This window comes from Zalophus californianus, chromosome 2, assembly GCF_009762305.2.
Source record: "Zalophus californianus isolate mZalCal1 chromosome 2, mZalCal1.pri.v2, whole genome shotgun sequence".
Lineage (NCBI taxonomy): Eukaryota > Metazoa > Chordata > Mammalia > Carnivora > Otariidae > Zalophus > Zalophus californianus.
Window position 1 is genome coordinate 195,878,826 of NC_045596.1, and position 25,383 is coordinate 195,904,208.

The following is a 25,383-nucleotide window of genomic DNA, read 5'->3' on the forward strand; positions in this document are numbered from 1 at the left end:
AAGTGTGGAAACTAGAAACAGAATGGGGAGACCGTAAGATCTCTCCCCAGCAGTGTGGCGGATCTCCAGTTACTGAGAGACTACAGTTTAGTAGAGAAATTACTGAAAAAATTCAGAAGTTCCTTATTTCAGGAAGCCTAAACAAAACCAACAAAACATTACCATTTTAAACATCAAAACCATTTAGAAATTGCTAAAATAATTTGATATAAATTTTCTAAGTCACTTAGAACTGCCTTTTACCAGGATGGACTTTTACACAACACAACCCCCAAGTAGAAGAGGAGGCGGCCAGGGAAGAGCTCGGGCCCCCTCCAGAAGCCCACGTAGGGGAGAAAAATCACAGGTGGTCTGCTTCAGGGCTTGGCTATTTGTTCAAACACATGTGATCTGAGATCACTGCGCCGTTCCGTGGGTCCTCCTGGTGCTCCGACAATCGTTAGGGTCATCACAGCGTGCACCTGGCTAGATCTGGTTTATGTCCAGAGACTCTATAGCCCTGTCTCCAACCTCATGCCACGACTGAATTCTGTAAAGCATTCTGAAAACTTGTTTCCACTTTTTGAAAAATTTTTATTGAAATTTAAACACCATGTATTTTTTAATTTAATTTTTTATTGTTAAACTAGCCAACATATAACACATCATTAGTTTTTGATGTGTTCAACGATTCATTAGTTGCGTATGACACCCAGTGCTCATCACATCACTGCCTCTTAATCCCCCATCACCTGTTACCCCCCTCTCCCCTCTCCCCTTCCCTCCCCCTCTGCAACCCTCAGTTTGGTTCCCGGAGTCCAGAGTCCCTCCTGGTTCGTCTCCCTCTCTGATTTCTCCCCCTTCAGATTTCCCTCCCTTCCCCTGTGGTCCTCCCTGCTGTTCCTTATGTTCCACATAGGAGTGAGACCACATGATGATTGTCTTTCTCTGCTTGACTTATTTCACTTAGCATAATCTCCTCCGGTTCCATCCATGTGATATATTTTCACAACCTGAATCCACTGCAACTGGAAACCAGATTAAGAAGCAGACATGACCAGCACCTGCCACTCAACCCCTGTGCACCCTGTCGGTCAGTATCACCCCAAAGGTAGCCCTTTCCACCACTTCTGACAGCATGGATTCACATTGTCCTTTAAATTTGGAATTTACAGATCATGTGCCCTTTTGTGTCTGGCTTCACATTATGTCTGTTAAATTTGTTCTAATCACTGGTCGATTTGTAGATCATGAATTCACACTGCTGCTTAATACTCCATTTGGTGACTGTTCAACATTTGCATACCCATCTTTTGTTAACAGGCATGATGTGACTATTGTAGTGAGCATTCTTGTACATGTCTTTTGGAGACCATATGGAAGAATTTTGTTGGAACTGAACCAGGAATAGATATGCTAAATCATAGGACAACGCTTCTATTGAATTTTTAAACTTCCAAACCACTTGCCTACACTGTCCCATGGTGCACACTCTGTCTCTGATGAGAGCTCAACACTTACGCCAAACACTGTGCTACCAAATTTAACTATGTTAATTTAACTATTTAATTATGTTACTGGAGTTAACAGGAGACACAGCACTTCCCAGTTGTGTGATGGACATAAACCATGACTTCTTTGCTGGGCTGTGAGTGAGGGCTGCGGTAGTGGAGTCTCTGACCTTGACCGTGGGTGCCCCACCCCTATGTCCTTCACAAATTATAGGCATCCTCCATCCGTTTTGTCCTTCGGTTTGTAGATTAGTCTTTTCTCTTTTTAAAAAAAATAGCTGTGGTAAAATATGTGTAACAGAACTTACCATTCTAATCATTTTTAAGTGTCTAATTCAGTGGCATTAACTACATTCACATTGTTGGGCAACCATCACCACTATCCAATGCCAGAACGTTTTCCTCATCCCAAACTCCCTGCTACCTTCCCCCAGCCTCTGGTAACCTCTGTTCTACTTTGTGTCTATGAATTTGACTACTACAGGTACCTCATGTAATCATATGGTATTTGTCCTTCTGTGGTTGGTTGATTTCACTTAGTAAAATGTTTTCAAGGCTCACGCATGTTGTAACATATGTCAGAATTTCATTTCTTTTTAAGGCTGCATACTATGCCACTGCATGTATATACCACATTTTGCTTATCTATTCATGTGTTGTTGATGGACATTTGGATTGTTTCTACTTTTTGACTGCAAATAATGCTTCTATGAACATTGCTGTGTAAGTATCTGACTCCCTGCTTTCAATTATTTGGGATATATCCCTGGGAGTGGAATTGCTGGCTCATATGGTAATTCTACATTTAAACTTTCAAGGAACGACCAAAGTGTTTTCCACTGGGCAAATTTTATACCATTTACATCCCTGTGGGCAATGCACAAGGATTCTGGTTTCCCCATAACCTCACCAACATTTATTATTTTTTTTTAAATAAAAGCCATCCTAATGGCTGCCAAGTGGTATCTCATGGTCATTTTAATTTGCATGTCCCTCATGACTAGTGATGTTGTGCATTTTTTCATGTTATTGGCTGTTTGTAGATTTTCTTTGGAGAAATGTATGTTCAAGTCTTTTGCCCAATTTTTAATTGGGTCATTTGTTTCCATCTGTTACTTTTTAAATTTGAGAAATACACCACAGTGACTTTTATGCGGGGATTTAAAAAAATACATCTCTAATGGTGTCCTTTCCGTGTGTCTGTACCTCACACTGCCTCTGGGGTGAAGTCCACGCTATCCAAGCAGGGGCTCGGGGTGGGGGGGTTCCTTCTGCAGCCTCCTACCTGGCTACTTTGCCTCACACTCGATACTGCAGTCCCCCCTCCTCACAGACACCCTGCCTGTGTCCGTGCTCCTTTTGCAGAGATCTCCTTCCCTTCTTCTCTTCTTTCTCCTTGCTCATCTTCAACTAAATTCTAATCATGTTTTAAGATTCCACTCAGGACCATTTCTTCAAATCATCCTTCCAAACCCTTCAAGCCGAGCTCTGGTCATGCTCCTGCCTTTACTACGTGTGGTGGATGTCTCTGCCATCCACCTCCTGATGATAGTTACCTGCGTCTCCCGCACAGGGCATGCTCACTCACTGCGAGTCAGTGTGGGCCTCTGTCATCTGCACACAGCAATACCTTGCACAGAAAAGGAGCTCAGCATTTGCCTCACAGAACTGAACTCTTGATTTACATGAACTACTGTCAAAAAAAGGCTTTCTCTTTTGTCTAGCAGTAATGCATGACAGTACCTGTTTCACTGTGCCCTAGCCTGCGTTGGGAATGACAGTATTTGTGGCCAGGCCTGGGGGCGGGTGTCAGGGCAGTGGCAGCAGGGCCAAGGGTGATGCTTGGTCGAAGTGTGACTTGGGAATCAAGGGTGGGGCACAGGGCAGAGGAAGATGCTTTGCTATCGGTGGGGCTCAGAACAGTGGCAACAGGGGCGCAGTACTGTACATGGTGAGGCGTGTCGCATCCCAGTCCTGGGGAATGGGGCAGAGCAGCAAGTGGAGCCCCTGGGGGCAGGTCTCCCTGCAGCTGGGGTCAGCTGTGATGAAGACCGTGGGAGAATTCAGTAGCAAAGGACACAAATGTCCCCAGTGGTAAGGCTTGTTCTCTTTCCCTTTTCCACGCGGGGTGGAACTCCTCTGGCAGACCCCTCCTGCTGCTGAGCTGGTCTGGACTGGGGAAAGGGGCTACACGGCTAGAACGCTTCCTGAACTTTTCACGCAGCCATCCTTGGGTTTTGAGCTCTGCAAGGCTTTTGCTACTTCTCTGTCATAGTCCACAGCTTTCTCAGAGCTGTTTTTGCCAGTTTGTAGTTAGTTGTGGTTTTTGTGGGAGAAATGGGCACTGGGACCTCCTAACCCTCCATTTTGTAGATGTCAACCCTCAGTTTTTTCTTTCTAGAGTTATTTTTTGTCATACTCAGAGAAGGGCATGGTCATACAAATTTAAATCTAGCTGTTTCATCTCCAGAAGAAAAACAGAGAGGAATTTCAAAGGAAAACATTTTCCTGATCTTGCCATTTATCGTATTAAAAGCTTTTAGAGGCAGGTGCTTATATAACAGCGGTTGAACAGTCTCTCTCCCAGAGCCCATCACTTGTATGAGGGACCCGGTTTCTAGGTTTCTGCATGTTACTGGGGAACTGTCCACAGGAAATGGAAACCACCCTTAGAGCTGTCACTGCTTTAAACATCTCCGTAAAATGTGATTAGTTTACCCACAAAACGTCCAAGCAGATTGACTAGTTTCAGGGTTGTGGCCCCCTTTGGAGCCCTGAGAGGTGCTCGTCCCCTCCTCCCAGCAGCCCACCCCATGTCCCCTTAACACCGCAGCTAAGGCTGTGGGGGGGACAGGCAGTGGGGCTCCCTCTAAGGCACTAGCTGATCTGTGAACTCAACAATGACACGTTAAGAATATTTCTCTCACAGACTGCATTCTTATTGTGCATTCATTACTGCGCATCTGTGACCATCTCTGTCACTAGCTCTGTGTCCTCAGATGACACATAGGAACCACCTTTTTACTGTCCCATTACCTCACACTACAGATGCACATGGAGAAAATCCTTTGGGGATTCCCTCTGCAAGACATGTATAAGACCTGGAGATTCTTAAAAGTGAAACGTATGAGATGTTGAATGACATGCAGAACTGTCTCCAAAACCGGTTCTGGTGCTCCCGACTCAGAAAAGGCCATTGGAGTACATGAGTCTCCCTTACCCACCGCTCAATGGCCCCCCTTATCACTGTACTCAGCCCAGTCCTAGTTTGAGTATGTCAGCCTGAACTATGGCAAGGAGAACAATCACCTAGTTTCTAGTCTTTTCCATGGAGGAAAGCAATCTCTGGGTGATTAATATCAACACTACATTCATTTAAAATGCAAAGGCATCCCTTACTCTGCTTATTAGTTCCTGAAGACAAATTGCACAGCTGTTCTTTGGGGAAAACTGTAGCCCAGAGAAAGGTCACCATCTGGTTATTCATGACTACATGTGTATGGAAGAGTTCTGAAAAGCATCGCTGGATTAAACAAGAACTGTTAGTTATTTGCATTGCATTTACTGATGAGAATATTCTTAGGGATTTTCACATTTTAAAAACTGTTTTCATTAAAATATTAGAAATCAAATATGACTGAGGTGAAACAAAATTACATTTTTTCCTGCAGCACCCAGGCAGTAGGAACCCTCAGATTTCAGAACAGCAGGGTTCAATGATAGCCTGACCACAATCATGTCTGAAATTCAAAAGAAAAAACAATGAGATTTTGATAGAATTAAACTATGACAAAACATTTAATATTAAAACGGTAGGGTGAATTTGAATAATAAATATAGTAACTGCAATACTGATAATATAATTACTGAAAACATTATAACGAAATATTCTAATGATAAACATATAAGTATCAATTTCAATAACAATATAATCTGTGCTTATACTGTTACTACTGAATTATTCAGTAATTACTAAAAATAATTGTATTCTATTAATATAAAATTATGATGCACTATTTACATATTCTACATTACTAATTTACATTAGTTTGATATAACACATAATGCCAATAAAACTTTAATATTAGAATGTTTTCTAAGTTTCTCAGAAATATTTATATAGAAGTTAACTATGTGAGGAACTGTTTGGCCAACAAAGAAAGTGATGTTTTTTAAAGTGTTGGCATTTTCTGGTTCACTTTTTTTTTAAGTATTTGTTTAGAGCAGTTTTAGGTTCACAACAAAGTTGATGGGAAGGTACAGAGATTTCCCACCTACTGCCTGCCTGTGCACACGCACACCCTCCCCCACTCCCAGTACCCCTCTCCAGAGGGGTAGGTATACCTACACTGACACATCATCACCCAAAGCCCACAGCTTACCTCGAGGTTCACTCTTGCTGTTGTACATTCTGTGGGTTTGGACAAATATTTAATGACATAAATCCATCATTACAACATCATTCAGAATATTTTAACTGCCCTAAAAATCCTGTGCTGATTAACTTTTTAAAAACTGTGTATTTTCAAAAGAATGGAATATCTGGAAGTTATAATGTCCTTTCATTTTCCACATAATAAAATCATTATTATTCACTTTATATTTATGAAGAATTCCTGATATTGGTTAATGTTCTCACTTGAAATGTTAAGTGGTTCACCCTATGGCATACTGTAAATATACCATTTTCTGGTAAAGAGTACTTTATTTGAATATTCAAGTTACTATCCACTAGATTATTTTAATCAACATTTAGCCTATGCTGTAAAAACATGTTTATACTGATTTCAAATTTCATAATAATTGCAATTATTCAATTTTAATTGTTTTGGAAAAGTTTCCTTAAACATTCACAGTTTTGTAGTGAAATGTGGCCAGATAACAGACCCTAAGATAGAGTTTAAAATAGAATTATTTTATTCTTTATGACAGGAACGTAAGAATCCACATATTATCACATGAATCAATAGACATCACACATAAATTAAGAGAGATATTTATATTTTTCCACTACCCTAGTTCTCTAAAAACCAAGATTTAACAGATTTCTAAAATCAACCTTTAATATATATCTAAAATACAATAATTCCTACTTAATAGTGACAATAACAATACCATTACATTCCTGTATTATGCTACAGGGATCAGTCAGTAGAATTTAGTAATTACTCATATCTTCCCTTGTTATTCTCCCGAATTAAAAAGCTAGAGAAGTTTAGGAAACAGAAAGAAGGTTTGTCTAATTGAAGGAGAAAATTACCATTGATCCCCCACCAAAGCAGGAGAAAAAGTAGCTTCACGAAGATAAATGTAGACCTTTGATACAACTTTTCTCTAGGAGATTCAGCCCACTGAGCTCAGAGAAGAGCGATCTCTGAGTCAGTTTAGCATCCCAAGTATGTGTCATGAACGTGCCCACAAACACTTGTTTATGGGCCCTCCCCAGTTGGGGCCAAGGTGCAGTGTCATTTAATTCTGCCACATTGTACAGTTTACATATCAATTTTCAGAATAAAAGCCAAGGTTTTTAGTAAAATTTAAATATAAAAACATTTAAAATAAAAAAATAAAAATTTCAAATACCTTTCACTGTCATGAATGTTCCATACAAAATTATTTTCATGGAAGAAATCTTTACGTTTTATCAATTCACTATTTGGCATATTCTCAAATGTGACATTGGGGAGTCACTGTGACACATGAGTGTGGATCACTGCTCAGTCTTTCTACCTGTCACCCTCTCCAAGTCGGTATCTGGCAATGAGGGAGTCTCAACACTTACCAGCCTTAAATCCTACAGGGCTGGCATTTTAAGCAGTTTCTGGGATGGAGCTGGATGCAGAGAGTGTGGGTAGAGTAGAGCTGGAGGGTAGGGGGCAAGCTGACACCTGTTCTTGATGCAAGGGAAGGTGAGGGACCAACTTCAGGAGACACTGGGGAAGGATCATCCACTGGCTGCTTGGACACCGGCTTGTCCCTTTGCTGAAGGTCACTGTAACCCCAAGCCCAGCTCCCTTCCTCCTACTGTCAGGCTCACATGGCTCCATTATTTTCTGTCAGGTTTTTTTTCCACTTCTGTTTTTATAGACCTAGAGTCCAGAACAAATACCCTGAATGCTCCAGCTCACCTCTGCCCCTACTTCTCTTTAAATTGTATAAGGAAGGTAAAAGCAAACCATGTCATCCATAAACTGGTCTGGTATCGTCTGCTAGGTCTTGGTGTGCTCCTGGTGAACATAAGCAATTGCACAGAACATCGACATCATTTAAGGCCATTATGTGACCATGATGGATCAGGAGAAAGACAAATCCACCCAGTTATCATGTTCAAAATATGAACATCATCCGAGCCACAAAATACCAACCACACCCCTCTCCCAGCCTATATACGACTGTTTCTTTACAAATCAGAGCTGTAGTCTTATTCTATTCATACCTCCACAGAGAGATTTCATAAGACACCAATTAAACAATTATCCCTGCTTTCTGACAGCAAATAATCTAGATCAAATCACTGCTTCTTTTACTCCCAAAATCAACTAACACAAGTGAAAATAAGGTCCTTCTAACACCTTCTTAATAAAATATTCTAAAGTTCCCTTTTGAAACTTGTCTCTAGATGAAAGGAGTAATGAATCCATTTTTTCTTCAATTGCAGGCATGTTCCTGATAGTCTTTAGTGAGAGATCCCCAACAATATGAACATATGCATGTATATAAAGGCGTAGATATTTTTACAAACCTGAACCTGTGTTCTCAAAGTTCAAACACAATTCCACAACGCAAGATCTATACGCTGAACTGGAAGTCCCAGTGAGGACTGGTACACAGACGTCCAGCTGTTGTGGAGCCCAGAGACGCTGCTGGTTGTGGATGTGTGTGTGAGCAAGAGTGCAAACACATGGAACAGGGAAGAGAAGCTGCCATCACTAGCTGGAGCCCTGGAGTGACAGGAGTAAAGGTGTTTGTGGTTGTGTCTGGCCCTCAGATCCCCATCCACCGAGGCACAACTCAGTGAGGCAGATGCTAAGACATCACAGTGTCGGTGGACAGAGAGGAAACTGGACTCTTCTGGGGGCTGTGGGTCCTGCTCACGGTCTTCCCTCCCCATCCTCAGTCCTCTGTTACATTTTCTGCCTAATCTCAAGTCAGGGGCAATTCCAACTGCACCCATGGAGTCGGGGATGGGGTTCTAAGAGAGCCAAGAAAGGGAACCTCGAAGCAGCTGCCTGTGGTTGAGGTGACAGATGGATGAGTCACATTTCTATCGAACTGTTAAGGCTCTGCTTGCATCCATATCATATTTCTGCAGAATTAGATGTGCACCTTCCACAAGAAAGCAGCCAAAAGCTGTGTCATGACTACTTCTACATTTGGTAGCCAATCACATAAAAGATGCCAATGTTTTAAACATCTTCCACCCAAATTCCACACATCATGAAATCACGACCTTCCTCTCTGGTGCTATGCGCCCCTCTGGCCAACAACTAAAGGAAACAGGCCAAGGAAAGGAGTTCAGGGTTGCCTCCTATTTTACTCATTTCTCACATTTGTGAGGAGGAGCATCTAGAGAAAAATCAGAAATGATTTCAAGAAGGAGAGAAGTAACTCTTTAGGGATCCCCTGAAATATACTCCTATAATCAGGAGGGCAAGGCTGGATGCAGAGGGCCAAGACTGCTGCCTTGAGGTTCCTGGGCCCCAAATCCAGGGGCAAGCTGAGGGCTCCACGCTTCTGTCTGCAGCCACAGGGACATTCTGTATCCCGTGGAGCTCTCCCAGCTCTGAGTTTATATCTCCTTCCATCACAGGGCACATGTCACCTCAGGATTCTGGTTCTTTAGCTGGTGTCATCGTTTTCAATTGAGATACAATTCACATTCCATAAAATTGACCCTTTTTTGGCGAAAAAATTCATTTTTTTTTTAGTATATTCACAAGCCTCTGTGAGCATCATCACTAATTACAGAACATTTTTATCATCCCCCAAGAAACCCTGTGCCCATTAGCAGTCATTAGTTATTCCCCCCTCCTCCCAGTCCCTGGCCACCACTCCGTCTCTGTGGACCTGCCCATCTGGACATTTCATATGCACTGAAGTACATGGTATGTATCTTCCGTGTCTGGCATCTTTCACTTAATATAATGCTTTCAAGGCTCATCAGTAAAGGAGAACACACTTAGCATTTCACTTTTTTAAAATTTTATTTGATAGCGAGAGAGCACAAGCAGGGGGAACGGCAGGCAGAGGGAGAGGGAGAAGCAGGCCCCCTGCAGAGCAGGAAGCCCGACCCTGGGGCTCGATCCCAGGACCCTGGGATTATGACCCGAGCTAAAGGCAGTCGCTTAACCAACTGAACACCCAGGCGCCCCTCAGCATTTCATTCTTGTTTTAATAGCTGAGTTAACATTCCATTGTATGAATATGGCACATTTTGCTGATTCAATCATCAATTTATGGACATTTAGGTTGTTTCCACTTTTTGGTTCTATGAAACTGTTAAGAACACTCACATATATACATTTTTGTGTGAATGTATGTTCTCAATTATGGCTATGTCAGTAGAAACCGCACTGTTGACTATATGGCAACTATCTTTTTGAGGGACCGCCATGCCAGTCTGCTTTCCAGATCAGCTGCGGCATTCTACAGTCCTACCTGGGGTGCGTGAGCTCCAGTTCTCCGTGTCCTCTCACTTGCTCACCCTCTGTCTTGTATCAGCCATCCCAGCGGCAGCATGGAGGTTATCTCATCGTAGTTCTGATTCGCATTTCCCGAATAAATAATGATGGTGAGCTTCTTTTTGTATTCTTACTGGTCACTTTTAGATCGGAAAAAGATCTATTCAAGTTTTTTTTTTTGCCTGTTTTCAAATTTGGATTATTATTTCGACAATTTTTGAGTTGTAAGAATTCTTTACACATTCCAGATACTATGCTCTCTTCAGATCTTTGATTTGCAATTATTTTCTCCCATTGTGTGGGAAGTCTTTAAACTTTGTTAGTGTCCTCTGAAGGACAAACATTTTCATTTTGATGAACCCAATTTATCTATTTTTTTCTTTGGTTGCATGTGCTTTTGGTATTGCCAAATCCAAGAACACAAATATTTGCATATATATATTTATTTTTATTTTTTAGTAATCTTTACACCCAACGTGGGGCTTGAACTCATGACTCTGAGATCAAGTCACACACTATTCTGAGCCAGCCAGGTGCCCCCAAGAACACAAACACTTATATCTTTGTTTTCTCTCAAGAGTTTTGTGATGTTAGCTTTTATATTTAGCTATTTTACCCATTTGAGGGTTTTTTTTTTTAATATGTTAGATGGGGTACCATTTCTTTTCTTTGTATGTGGATGCCCAGTTGCTCCAGTACCATTTGTTAAAATAACTATTATAGCTCCCATTGAATATTCTTGGCACCATTGTCAAAAATAAATTGACCGTTAAGTATGAGGATTTATTTCTGAACTCTCAATTCTAGTCCACTCATCTAAAAGTCTATTCTTATTCTAGTACTACAGTCGTGATTAATGTACTTTGTGGTAAGATCTGAAAGCAAGACATATGACTACTCAATTTAATTTTTCCTTTCAAGGTTGTTTTGTTTATTCTGGGTCCTTGCACTTCAACATACATTTTTATGGTCAGCTGGACTTGTGATACAGATTACACCGAATCTGCAGGTCAATCTGGGAGTACTGCCATTTAATATTAAGTCTTCAAATCCATAATCACTTTCATTCCATAAGCACTTTTTTATGGTATATTTCATTTCTTTCAAAATATTTTGTTGTTTTCAGAGTGCAGATCTACCTATGTTAAATATATTTTCAGTATTTTATTCTTTTTGGTGCTATTAAATATTTTCTACTCTCTAGGATCCTATTCTGGATCATACATTGCTTTTTGCTGTTTTATCTTGATACTTTCCTGTGTTCTAGAACACGTTTCAGTTTTGTCTTCCATGAAATTGTCATTTTTGTAGAGTTTAAGCCAGTTGTTTACCACAATTCCCCAAAATGGTATTTCCTTCTGTTTTCTTATTGTGAGATTTAGTTCATGTATTGTCGTCATTCTTTTTTTTTTTTTCTTTCATTTTTCAGGAACACTACACAGCGGTGTTTGGTCTTTCTCAGTGATTTACACCAGGAGCTACAGGATGTCAATGCTTTTCATTATGATGTTAACTTTTTCATGGATGGCAAAAACTTCAATTACATGCTTTAACTGTTTACCTAACGTTAACCTTTCACTATGGTGGTTTCAAGTGGTGATGTTTTTCCTACCATTCCCTCTGCTTTTAGTTGGTTTCCACTCTAAAGAGTGTTTTCATTTCCCTCCACATATAGAGGCATGTACATGTACGAGTATGTTAATCTTTCAATGTGCTAAAAATCCATTATTTTTATTCTTTATTTTAATGATATGGTTGTCCCAAATGTGGCCAAAGGGGCCCCTCTGATCTGCCCCATTTCCTTTTTGCCTACCTCTCCTTTTGTGAGTACTTCCTTACTTTCCAGCAAAAGATACCTTAGATACTTTCCCTCCTCAATACCAATCGTGTATTTCCCTGCCTCAATCAGTCCTTCCTCCAAGGAAGCCTAGTTCCTATTACTGAGAATGAAATTTAGAAACCCAGTATTTGAGTGGTATTTGTCACTGCAACTGAGGTGTCCCTGCTTCTAGGCCCTTTCAGAGGACAGGATCAGGAAGCACAAGCACACACATCATTAATTCATGTTAAGACTATTTCCAATCCAACATCCTGTATCTTCTCCTTCCTCAAGTATTTGTGTCTCCATTTTCCATTACCAAGTAAAACTTTGGCTGAACAACCTAAATATATTTAACCACATACTCAGTCATATGATACACAAAAATACTTCAAAAATTGCTACACTCACACCACTGCAAAAAAAAAAAAATCAAGTAGGCATAAGGATAATTTGCAAATATTTTTGTATGTCACTTAAGTGTATATAGTAAAAACAATGTGTTAAAAAGTTAGTTGAATTTATTTTGTGATTATGGTAGTTATTTGATACAAAGTTAGGCCCATTTTTTTCAATTTTCTCCCACTCCTTCTTGTTGACTTTAATTTCATGGTTGTTCCCAAACCCAAACCACGCAAAGGGTATTCTCAGAAAGCGTCCTCCTACCACTTCCTCAATACTCCTCCCCACTCCCTGGCGGTTACATTTATTGCTTATCCTCCCTTTGCTTTTTCAAGGCCAGCAGCAGACTGTCTCTGGTTTCACATCTGACATCCTCTTGTTTCTGACCTGCAGATCCCCTTCAAAATGGCTCACCTGATTAGGTGATGCTTATTCTGGAAAAACGCCCCTGTGATTATCTTACAATTAACCAATTAGGGATCTTAATGACATCTGCAAAACCCCAGCACCATTGCCATATAATGAGGAGAATGATATTCCATCACATCCAAAGGTTCAGAACAGAAGCAAAGGGAGGAAATTATACAGGTGTGAACCCCAAGGGATATAATCTTGGGGGCAAACTTAGAATATTGCCTAGCAAAATTACCCAGAGAGTCTGAGGTTCTAATTTATATGGATTAACTGCTTGGAGCTTTAAGAAAGCACTGGGAGAGAAGAAAAAGTCTTAGATTCCACCCACACCCTCTACCATGGTCCCAACCCCTCATCTCAATCAGGACCCCTATGTCCCCTCAGTGTACCCCGTACTCCCCCATCCTGTTCTTTAACCTACATTAACCCTCCTTAGCTGAACCCTCTTCCTGAGGCCTGTGCACATCCTGGATCACCAGTACCTGTCCCAAAGCCCTGTTCTTCTGCTCAAGTCACTTCAGGTGGTGTGGCCTCTCTATGACCTTGAGTCCACCTCCACACGCCCCCTTCGGCCTCCTCATTAAGTGATTTGGCTCCTATTCCTTTCCCTCCTTTCTGCTTTTGTCAATCCCTAAGGTCCCCAAATGCTGTTCCTTCAATCTATCCCTGCTCCAACATCACCTGTGCCTCAGATGCCAGCCATGTACTTGCCTCCTCCCCCACGTGCACTCATTTCTCCGTCTGCCCCATTTTCTTCCTAGTCCATTGGGCCCTGGTCTTCAGGCTTCCCATTCCCCATCTTTCCCTCCCACCTGTTCAGATAGGAATGACTGTGGCTGTGCAGCTAGGGAAATGTGAACAGGCTGGACATTTCAAAAAGAGGAGTATTATTTTAACATTGGACTTTATTCATAAACCAAATGTTTATTCTTCCATGTTTGTATTAATTTATACCACAGATGTATATGTTTAAACACCGATATAATATTTAAATCACATTATTTTGTATTATGACCTTCCAGGTTATTTCAGTTATTTTGTGACTGACTCAAGTCTTGTAATTATGGTTAAAGCTGCATAAAAATATAAACTGAACAACATTATTAGACTTTTGAGGCACAACCTTTACTGATTTCAAGTACTAATCTATTGAAATAATTTAATGTTTTATCAATTGTTACAAATTCTTCACTAAACATTCCCGGATCACAGCACAAATCTACAAATCTCTATTTTCATCTTACATTATTTATAATGTAAGATGAACTTACTATTATAATAGTTCAGGACTTGGCAAAGTCCTGAACATTCTGAAGTGTGGATTTCAGGACTCTCGATAGAGTTTGTAGTTTCTGCTGTAGAGTTTGCTCATGGTGCTTAAAGGGTAAATTATAAATGAAGGCACGCCATGAAGGTGCGGGACTGTACACATACAATTTCTCCCTATGTGAGCCTCTGGTGTCTGTTAGAGCAGAATGTGAGGACCGTTTTTCCTTATATTTATAATATGGGTTCTTTCATGTGAAATAAGGTCAGAGAATGATGAAGGCTTTTCCATTCTATGTGATTATTTTAACTAAAGGGTAAGACATTTACTGAGCATTCTGGACACATTCATTTCATATACAGGGCTCCTCTCCGGTATAAAATTGCTCATGCTCTTTAAAGCTGGAGTTTTGACTAAAAATTTCCTATGGTTTTTCTTCAGTGTGACTTCTTTTATGTTGACTAAAGGAGGAAGGATGATAGAAACCTTTTCTACATTTATCACAGATGTAGGATTTCTCTCCCTTGTGAGTTCTTTTGTGTGAATATAAATTAACATTCTGGCTGAAGTATTTCCCACATTCACGGCATTTATTTACAAGGTCTCTCTCTGGTGTGTGTTCTCTGGTGTACATACAAGCTGAGTGCTCTGATGGAATCCCTTCCCACATTCATGACATTTATAGGGTTTCTCTCCTGTGTGAGTTCTTTGGTGTGAATGTAAGTTAGTGCTTTGCCTGAAGTGTTTCCCACATTCATGACATTCATAAGGTTTCTCTCCAGTGTGAGTTCTCTGGTGTATATAAAGCGGAGTGCTCCGATGGACTCTTTCCCCACATTCCTTACATTTATAAGGTTTCTCTCCTGTGTGGATTCTTTGGTGTGAGTAAAAAATAGCCTTCTGGATGAAGCATTTCCCACGTTCACTACCTTTGTAGAGTTTTTCTCTGGTGTGTGTCCTTTTGTGTATAGAAAGCTGAGTGCTCTGGTGGAATTCCTTCCCACATTCCTTACTTTTATAGGGTTCCCTACATGTGAGTTAGCACATGTTGAGTCACTGTGGATCTGTAAGTGAAAACCTCCCCACATTCATTATATTCATAGGCATCCTTTCCAGTGTAAGATCACTGCTGTTTCAAGGAGATGAGAGGCTGTTAAAGAATTTCTCATATACATTAATTTCTCTACATGACTCCTACTTTGATCATGCAGTGAACATCTCCTGTTAGCATCTTCCCTGTTTATACAGGCCATGCATGTTATTTTCTACAATACAAAGAGATTTCCTTTTTCATAACACCTCAACTGCAAAACTATCAGATTTACTTTAAAGATTTCATTAGTTTCATAGACTAGCTGCATGAGCCATGTTTATGTGGCTGTCCTTTTATAAGAACACAGGTGATAGCTTTGAGCAACATCTTGATTTTCTCCCTAATTCAAACCACCCAAAGCTTTCTGCTGAGGCAGCATTTATGCCCAACTGAAATCACAGTCCTGTGCTGTGTTCTAAAATCTGTTGGCTCCCATGTCTTTACTGTTGAGGAAGGGTTCACCCCCTTGAAACTTACCATTGACATGCAATTAGATGGGTCCTTTCTGCAGATGTCTTCTTGTCTCTTAAGGCCACTTTTCCTGTCTAAAGTAATAGAAACAAAATGAACTGCTAGTGTGGATGATAGGATGAAAACTGTGAAAATATGCAAGGCCTGTGTAGGTTTCAAATACTGACCCTTACACAAGGGAAAAATGTGAAAAGAAGGAATGTATCAGTGAGTTGAAATGTACTTCAAGAAAGTGAAAATTATGAAGTGTTTTCAGGATTGAAATAAGATTGACATTCCCCTGGTCCTGCTCTCCCCATAACAGGACCTTCCTGGCACTGTGCACACACAACCTGAAGCTCACCTGGATTCGGGCCTTGGGGAAATCCTCTTCCCTCCCTCCACAGCTCCACTCCTTGTTCCAACTGGGAAACCACATCTGATTTGCAGAGATGATACCCTGTTTTTGGGGAGTAAAAGGTGTATTGATTTTAGATTCTATGCAGAGAAACATGAATGCTCTTTAATTTCAGGGCAGAATACCAAGGCAAAACAAGGTGAATAGTGAAGGAGAGCCCAGGGAAGAGCACCTTGAACACTGAAAATAGTAAAGTCCTTCACCAGGGCAGAAAGAACATCCTGACACTATGCCAACCCAGGTAGATTTTCTTGTTGTTGATGTGCAGGACCAAGGTCAAAGACAGAGTGAACAATCTTTAGTGTTTTCAACAAAGGAGTAATTATATGTTTCCACAGTAGGCTGAAATTAATTTTTTAAAAAAATTAGGTACACAGAAACTGCACCAGAACACTTGATTTTTCTTTAGAAATAGATAATAGGTATAATTTGCACAAATGGATCTTTAATTGCCAACTGAGTATAGGGAGAATAGTTATTTAGTAATATTTAGTGCTTTCATTCATTTAAAATATTCACTGAATTCCCAGCACAGTCCTGGGCATGGGAGGTCCAGAAGCAAGAAAGACATGAAAGAGGGGCCAGGAAAACTATATATTCTTTTGGGGTGACAAAATATGTGTAAGTAAATAAATGAATTGCATTCAAGTAGTTTTAAGAACCATGAAAGAATTTGAATAAGGGCTGAGAGGGGAGGGGGGATATGTGAAAGCTGAATACTTGCTGAACAAATACATTAATGTTGACAGACTCACCCACAGAGACCAGATGACTGATGTTCTCCAGCATCACATCTCTGTACAGCTTTCTCTGGGATGTGTCCAGCAGGGCCCACTCTTCCTGGGTGAAGTCTACAGCTATATCCTTGAAGGTCACTGATTCCTAAAACATCAGATATTTTGATGCAGGCAGGGCCTTGCCTCCCAAGAGCCATGAGAGTACACTGGACATGACGGTGCTGAGGATGGGTTGCTGTATACACAGAAGGCTCAAACCCTGCCTGGGGTCCCAGTCAAATGTTTCTCTATGCTGCCTTATCATGGGTCTTTCACACAGACTCACAGAAATATACACACTTTGTAAACATAACTCCATTATAAATGATTATGAGGTGTGGTGGAAATACCCAGGGCACGGCACTGCCCAACTTCCTGCAGGACTGAATGGGGCTCCTACACGACTTGGATAAGCAAGTGTGGCCTTGCCAATCTCTACACAACACACATGTTCATGATAAGACTTAAGACATACAGGGGCACCTGGGTGGCTCAATCATTAAGCGTCTGCCTTCAGCTCAGGTCATGGTGCCAGGGTCCTGGGATCGAGCCCCGCATCCGGCTCCCTGCTCGGCGGGGAGCCTGCTTCTCCCTCTCCCACTCCCCCTGCTTGTGTTCCCTCTCTCGCTGTGTCTCTCTCTGTCAAATAAATAAAATCTTAAAAAAAAAAAAGACTTAAGACATACAGTCCAGAAGCAAAACTCCAGGGGCCCTAAGACTGTTGTACACAGGGAATGTTCTAGCCTGCCCCTCCATTTCAATCTTCTTGGGCACCTCCAAGTACTGTTTATCACTATCATCAGCCTCTCAATTAAACCTGATCTTTCCAGTCCTGCAAAATTTGCTACAGGACCCTAGGTTTTATTCCATTATAATCCTTCTCAATGCACTGCCCACATTAGGAAAACAATACTCAGCAGACATTTCTTTGTTTTCAAATTTGAACAAAGTTTAATTACAAAGAGGGAAATTGAGTTGTTGGGAATAAGAGTGGTAAGGAGAATTTTTCTTTAAGTTATTAAAATGCTCAAGCATATTCTATAAAAACTTTAGTAAGTTTAAAATTGGGGAAAATAAATGATTCCTCACTGATCTCTTCTCCCGACCCCCAGTCTCAATGCTGCAGAGCCCTCCTCTGTAGCATCTAAAACCCTGGATGGACTGAACTCACCTGAAGGAAGCTCTGCCTCCCCACAGGACTGTAAGTTTCTGCTTGTTCTCATTTCTATCACCTGTGTTCACCACAGGCCTAAACCCACTGCAGACACTAACCTGATTAATGAGTGAGTCACTTCTCAGCTGGGGCCATGGGATGGATGAGAAGAAACAACTTTTCTGCAAGAATATCCTTAAGGGGTTGGGGGATGGAATAGAGTAATACGGGTATCAGATTATTTCTCGATCAAACCCTGACCTGCCATAAGCCTTCCTGATGAAGTGGGACTGACACTAATATTTCATGGAGGCACAAAGAAGATCCAGGCCATGAAGATAAATCTGCTCATCCTCTAGAAAAACAGGTATCCATGAGAAAGAACAAGTCCTACTCACCTGTGGTTGCATTGTCTAGTACTCAGTTGCCCCTTTCTTCCTGTGTATTCTCACCAAGGGACAGTCCAATAACTAAGCAGACAAAGCTGAGGAAAGAGAAAGAACCCATGAGACTTGTCTTTTCCAATATTCCTAGATATGCCCATCTTTAATCTGCAAATCTTCCTATGGTAGTGACTCCTGCCCATAGTCCAACTCACATGTACCTGCAGAGTAAATAAAGACAAACAGGGAGGGGGCTCCCCTCTCCAAGAATCAACAATAAGAAGTCTTTTCCTATTATGCTCATAAAGAAGTTATTAATATCCCCATTAAAAAGATACCAAAAGCTTAGAGGTGTCATTTAATTAGACTTGGTATTCAGAGGTCCTACTAATTTACATCCCTGGCACCAAAATCTTAGAGGAGAACCTGACTCCTGTCACATGGAGATTCTTGTATTGATAACTCAGGACACCATTTTGGAATTTCGTATTTTATCATTTTTGGGTGAAGTCCACTAGCATTGTTTTCCAACACTCATCTCAGCTCATGAATGCCCCATGCTATCCCTCAAGCAACACCTGCCCTCAGTCACCTTGGCTCCTCCATATGTGGGATTCAGGCAGTGTTAGTGCCTCAACCCAACTGTATAACTCAAGGCCTTGGATATATGGCCTAGCAACCATGGAATCTCTTTAAAGTTGGGCTGGACATTTCAAAGACCCAACCCTTGCTCATGTGTTCAGTGACTTTCATCATGTAAGTCTAGAACATAAAATCCCTTGCACAAGAAAGAAGCAGGAGTACATATGTCATAATGCTACACATTGAGGATTGCTACCTAATCCCCACAGAGCAGACAAGCTCATAAAATATAGAGCAAAGAGGTTTAGTTTTAGAGGTAATTTATTGACTTCTTGGGGCCTGGAGTTCCAGTTATTTTTATCAACAAGATTATATCTGCATTTCATAATTTAAGTATATAAAAGAATTTGTTACCTCTACAGTACTACCTCAAACAATGTTTATAAATAAATATACTACATCAACAAACACTGATAATGTGTCAAGAACAGGATATGATTAAAACCCACTGAATTTGAGGACCTGGAAAGAGAAAAAAAACTACTGGTATTGAGACTCTGTGAGTGGAATTTACATACATGCTGACATACATTGCACTTAATACCAAATAATAATCCTGCCTTTATGGATTACTTACACATTTGGGTGATGTGCACTAGGTTCAAAAAACTATATGACAAAACTACATGGCTAAAAATTGACAGCTAGAATTTAAAATTAGCTCTGCCCGTTTCTGAATGTCAAATAACTAAAGAATTTCATCTTGAAGGACACTAGACTCCGGAACCAGTTTTACCTGCATATCTCTCCAGTCAGATCCATGACCGGAGACTCCTTCCTCAAAACCTCCTCCTTTCAGCCTGTTCACATGATTTCTCCCCATGTTCAGGATCTCCTACTACATGGGAACCTTTAGTTCAGTGACCCCAATTTCCAAATTCAGCCCCCACATGTAATTTCTACTGATCAGTATAACACATACTTACTCATTCCAACACATACACACCAAGACCAACAATTGTAATGCCCCTTAGTCCTTCCCAACATCTGCTAATCAAAACCCCAATCCTAGATGATGCCAATATCTCACCTTCCCCTTGGCTCCATCTGTCACAGCTCAGAATGAAGTACTGAGCTGGTCTAATTACAGAGTCACAAATCTCCCAAAAGCTTTTTCTAACTATCTGGCATCCAACTTTGGCTTAACATTCACTTTGCTATGCTTCATTAATATGTTAATATTCCCTGTGCCTTTCTAATTTTTTTCTTTTTTAAAAATTTATTTTTAAAAAGATTTTATTTATTTATTTGACAAAGAGAGACACAGCGAGAGAGGGAACACAAGCAAGGGGAGTGGGAGAAGGAGAAGCAGGCTTCCTGCCGAGCAGGGAGCCCGATGCGGGGCTCGATCCCAGGACCCTGGAATCATGACCTGAGCAGAAGGCAGATGCTTAACAAATGAGCCATCCAGGTGCCCCCCCTTTTCTAATTTTCTAATCTCACAAATTCTCACCTTTTCCCTTAGTTTTCAAAAATGGTTTTACTTCCTACTGCAGAGATGAACCTGATAATTTGAAGAAATATTTCAGCTCACTGGCAAGAAAACTATAATTATTCCTGATTTCCAACCCATCAGTATATCTGCTCTTGTAAAAACTGAAAAGTAATCTTATTCCTAATTAAATCCAACTTCTCCAATTGTATCTCCTTCTTTCCTCCTCCCTCAAATATTGTATGTTATTGATTATAAACCAAACTGCTTTTTACCAGTAACCCCTTCATTTCCCCATTCATCTCCTTAAACTCATTTAGTCTCTCCATTCCTCTAAGAAAAACCTCCTCTAAACCAATTTATATCTAGTTGCTGACACATGACCGAAATGAACTTGAAGAAACAGTACATAGTTAAGAGTTTCTTCACATTCCCTCACTTTGACTTACAAAATCACTTACGATTTCCACGTTAATAAATCTTGTTAAGATGAGTTATTCCCCCATAATTAAATCCAGTGAGTGTTTCTCAGCATTTTACTTGGAACCAAAGCAGTACTGGCACATGATTTCCATTTGGGAACTTTCTTTTTCCTTCAGATTACTCTTCTAACTTCTCACTAAGCATTTATATCTTTGCGCCTTTCTTTATTGACAAGACTACCGGCAGAAAGACCACTTGCCGAATCTTAAGGCAAAGTTCTCTTTGACTATGATTTATGAATTATGAATAAACAGAAATTCCACGTCCCCATCACCTAACCTACCCTTAGATGTGGTATTACAACTGGCCCCCATCATATTAAACAGTCATTTTCATAATCAAAGTTCACTGGCAAAATAAAGGAGGTTGGATCTCACTGGGGAAATTTTTCTTCAGTACTCACTAGAACCTAAGTAGATGGAAAACCTATGATGCTGTGTGGTTATTGAGTGTGCCATCACCAAAGTCCTGAGCTCAGAATTTCATTTACTTTAAGAATAGACATATATTTGGTTTTGGACTCACTTTGACATAGCTGATAACTTCATCAGATTTACAATGCAATGGACAGACCCTGTTTACGTTGGATGTCAATCAAGATAAATATAACCAAGGAACAACTAATTTAACAAAAAAATTTCCCCTCTAATTAATTAAATAATTTAGATACAATTATGAAAAAGAGAGTAATTCCTTAAATCTTGTTGGGCATTCTAAAAGCATTCAAAGGCCTCATTACTTTGTGGGTTTGGGCCTGTTCTGGCAAGCACTGCAGGGAATTTATAGCAAGATGATCAACAATTTCAAGTGCGTTTAGCCTACAAAATATCTCAGGCTGCAGTTTTCAGTGTGACAATTCTACTTCTGAGTAACTTACCCAAAGGAAATAGAAACACTAACTCACAAAGATATATATACACTCATGTCCACTATATCATTATTTTTTTTAAGATTTTGTTTATTCATTTGAGAGAGAGAGACAGAGACAGAGAGAGCACAGCAGGGGGATAGGCAAAAGGAGAGGGAGAAGCAGACTCTCTGCTGAGCTGGGAGCCCAACATGGGGCTTGATCCCAGGATCTGGAGATCATGCCCTGAGCCGAAGGCAGACGCTTAACCATCTGAGCCACCCAGGCGCCCCTGTAGCATTGTTTACAACAGCCAAGCCATGGAAGCAAACTTAGTGTCCATCGATGGATGCATGGATAAAGAAAATGTGGTATATATACACAAAATGGAATACTAGTCAGCCATAAAAATAAGGAAATCTTGCCATCTGGGATGATGTGGATGAACCTTTATGTACATTATACTAAGTGAAACCAGTCAAAGAAAAATACTTTTATGTAGAATCTAAAAACAAAACAAAACACAGACCCACAGATACAGAGGACCAACTGGTGGTTGCTAGATTTGGGGGGTGGGGGGAAGCAAAATGAGTGAAGGTTACCAAAGGCACAAACTTCCAGTTACAAAATAAATAAATTCCGGGGATGAAATATACAGCACGGTGACTATAGTTAAAAATATTGTATTATATACTTGGATGTTACTAAGAGTACATCTTAAAAGTTCTCATTATAGGGGTGCCTGGGTAACTCAGTCAGTTGAGTGTCAGACTCTTAATTTTGGCTCAGGTCATGAGCTCAGGGTTGTGAGACTGAGCCTGGCATTTTGCTCTGTGCTGGGGGGTGGAGCCTGCTTAAGATATTCTCTCTCTCTCTGCCCCTCCCCCCGAAAAAAGTTTTCCATTATAGAAAAAACTCGTTAACTATGTGCAATATACACAAATATCAAATTATGTTGTACACCTGAAATTAATATATTGTTACTCTATTAAGTAAAAAAGGTCTGAGAGGAAGGCAAAAAATTAGCTCTAGTTTTGGCTCATCTCTAACTACTTCTTTGTGTCTTTGGTTAAATTCCTAAACTCAGAGTGAATCCTTGTTTTCCCCTTGCCATCTGGGATGGCAACGGGCCCTCCGGTGCAGTAAGTCCAGAACAGGCTATTTTTGCAAGCCTGAGAAGGCCCCTTTTCACCTCTAAAGCTATTCTGCAGACCTTTCTTGGCTGTCGCTGGCACTCAGGGGACAATTCTTCCCCATTCCCTGGGCTCAGGGAGTGCACAGCTGATCCATACACTGTTGTGAGAAGTAGCTAATTCAGGAAGCTGCTTTTGACTAATACCTTCCTCTGGAGCACCACCCCACATGAGGTGAAACAAGGTAAGATACACTTTTAAAAGTAAAGCAAAAATTACGGTCTTTATAAAGAGCACTTTTGAGCCTTCAGCTGGTCTCTTGGTGCCTGATTTGAACTTATTAAAAAAAAACTGAGATAGAAATACATTGGGACATGTCTGAAATTAAAATGGGGGCTGGGCATGGGAGCAGAAGAGGTGTTCCTTCTCATAGCTATGGTACAGTCAAGAAGCAGAACACACTGAGGGTTCTGTGGTGTGCATGTTTTAATACAAAAGAAGAGAAAGCCAACCCATCTTGCATCTGTCCGGGGACATTCAGGTATGTCTTAAGGGCTGTAAATGAAGACGTTTAAAAATATTAGGACCTCTTGGGCGCCTGGGAGGCTCAGGTGGTTAAGCGTCAGACTCTTGGTTTCAGATCAGGTCATGATCTTGGGGTTGTGAGATCCAGCTCTGTGCTCAGCGGGGAGTCTGCTTGTCCCTCTCCCTCTGCCCGCCCCCCCCATAAAAATCTTTAAAAAAAAAAAATCTGTTTAAAAAATTATGTAAAAAATATATTAGGACCTCTCATAATTGAGCCACAATGTACAAGTGATTTGAGTATAAGCAGAATGTGTTTTATAACTGATTTTTTAAAAAGTAAAATTTAGAATTTAGACGTCTCAGGTATTTCTGCAATAAGGCGGAATAAACGGTTCTGAAGAAACGTATTTTCATTTTGAGTACAACTGCTCCTTCCGAGATCCGTATTTTCCTTCCCCGAGTTTTTATGAACATTCTACAAATTCGGAAGTGTTCCAGATTTATTGGAGAACCCCTGTCACCGGGAGGTCCTGCGGAAGACGACCTTTCGGTGGCCTGACCTTTCTTCACAGTTATCTACGGCTGTCACCGCGTCACGCGATGAGCAGCTCACACTTCAGTCTGGAACGGAGACGCGCTGAGGAGCGTCATTTTAAACAGGTTAGAGACACGGCAGCTTCCCTTAAACGCCTGGAAAGTGAAATTATAATACATTCTGGTTTGGATGTAAAGAAAATACAGCGGCGAGTTTTAATACACCTACCTTTCTACTTTTCAGCACTTTCTCAAGTACTTTCACTTTCTGAACAAACCACCCACCGCAACGAAGACAAGCGGGCGCAGCAGCGGCGCACGCAGGGCCCCTTCCGCCCGCGGCCGGGTGTGTCCTCCCCGGGCCCTTCCCGCGCCCCGGGGTCGCCCGAACACCCCAACATTTTGTTCCGTCCCTTCCGCACCGCTCACGCGGTTCTCTCTCACGGAAGCTGCACTGGGGTCCACCCCCCAAAAAACGATCCCGAAGCCATAGAAATGACCACGGCATGCTGCGGTCTCGCCCCCGAAGGCCCTCAGCGAACGGGCCCTCCGGTGCAGTAAGTCCTGGTGAAACACTACACGGGAAAGAGGAAGGCACGCGGCGCAGGGCGGAAGACGAGTTTCTTTCTATTTATAAAAAAAAAACAGCCCTCACTCGCGGGGGAAAAGCCTCCTCCCAGGGGCCCGGGCCGCACAGGGATGTCACTCACCGAAGACGCAGGCCCTCGTCGTCCGCAGCGTCGCCGCCTCCGTCAGTCACAAAGTAACGTCGCTCCGGCTCTCGTGCACACGCGGCCGTCGAGGGCAACGGGCGCGACGCGCATGCGTTCCACGCGGGCCTGGGACGCCACGTCGGAAGAGGCGGGTCGGCGCGCCCCCTGCCGGCCACCAGGGTGCAGCGCGGGAGGCTCCCAGATCCCTGTGTCCCAGATGAGAGAGACCCTGACAGTTTCCCTCACAGGTGGAGTGGGAGGCAAGAGCCAAGTGAGGAGACGGCGAGAATGGTCCATGTGTGGCGGGTTATAGATGGCAACACTGGTATGAACCATTAAGCTATGTTCCCCTTAATATAAATGAGGACTATTCCTTATCCAGACACGTCTCTGTCTCTATGTATTGATGAGTGGATGGGTGGGTAGACACTACTCACATGTATGTACACAGGTTAGGATACACATAAATTTCTTCTTGCTGTTAGCTGAGGGGTCAAGAAACAAGCCTCCTCTGCAGTAGTTCAGATCTACGGTGGTGTTTTATTGTGTTCACCAAGAAAAAAGAAACCATATTCCCCCTACGCACACAGAATTCCATAGTCCATCCTTGACCCATTGTCTCAACCTAGGCTGTTCAGTCAGTGCTGGGGGTGAACAAGACCAGGAGTCTGATTCCAGGGGACCGTTGTCAACTTTGTCATACTCCCTGAAGACTATGAACCACGTGG

General features: G+C 41.5%; 2 protein-coding genes across 5 annotated transcripts in view; one reads left to right on the forward strand and one right to left on the reverse strand.

Moving 5' to 3' along the window:
* Positions 1-5,044: 5,044 nt before the first annotated feature.
* LOC113924606 (zinc finger protein 705A-like) lies at positions 5,045-24,771 on the reverse strand. 4 transcript variants are annotated; one of them, XM_027598591.2, is made up of 8 exons: positions 24,653-24,738; positions 23,969-24,098; positions 18,362-18,447; positions 16,790-16,916; positions 15,981-16,076; positions 15,644-15,711; positions 5,873-5,901; positions 5,045-5,230 (listed from the first exon to the last, which is right to left on the reverse strand). In XM_027598591.2, exons 3-7 carry the CDS (start codon positions 18,371-18,373, stop codon positions 5,881-5,883), a joined length of 324 nt encoding a protein of 107 aa, XP_027454392.1. In that variant the 5' UTR covers positions 18,374-18,447; positions 23,969-24,098; positions 24,653-24,738; the 3' UTR covers positions 5,045-5,230; positions 5,873-5,880. The 4 variants fall into 4 exon arrangements, with proteins under 4 accessions (XP_027454392.1, XP_027454391.1, XP_027454393.1 ...); XM_027598590.2 differs by lacking the exon at positions 23,969-24,098 and having other exon boundaries at positions 24,653-24,771; XM_027598592.2 differs by lacking the exons at positions 23,969-24,098; positions 24,653-24,738 and adding an exon at positions 24,172-24,228.
* Positions 24,642-25,383, forward strand: part of LOC113924524 (zinc finger protein 705A-like) — a 28,172-nt gene continuing 27,430 nt past the window's right edge. Inside the window, 1 exon segment of the mRNA XM_035726369.1 lies at positions 24,642-24,926. Coding sequence (XP_035582262.1) covers positions 24,642-24,926 — 285 coding nt within the window.

Bases quoted from the DNA above. Each gene is read 5' to 3' on its own strand.
- LOC113924606 (XM_027598590.2), bottom strand. The intron at 15,712-15,980 runs GTGAGCTTCAGG...CTATTACTTTAG, and splicing joins TCCCCAAGGCCCGAATCCAG to ACAGGAAAAGTGGCCTTAAG. The intron at 5,902-15,643 runs GTAAGTTTCAAG...CCAAACCCACAG, and splicing joins CATCTAATTGCATGTCAATG to AATGTACAACAGCAAGAGTG.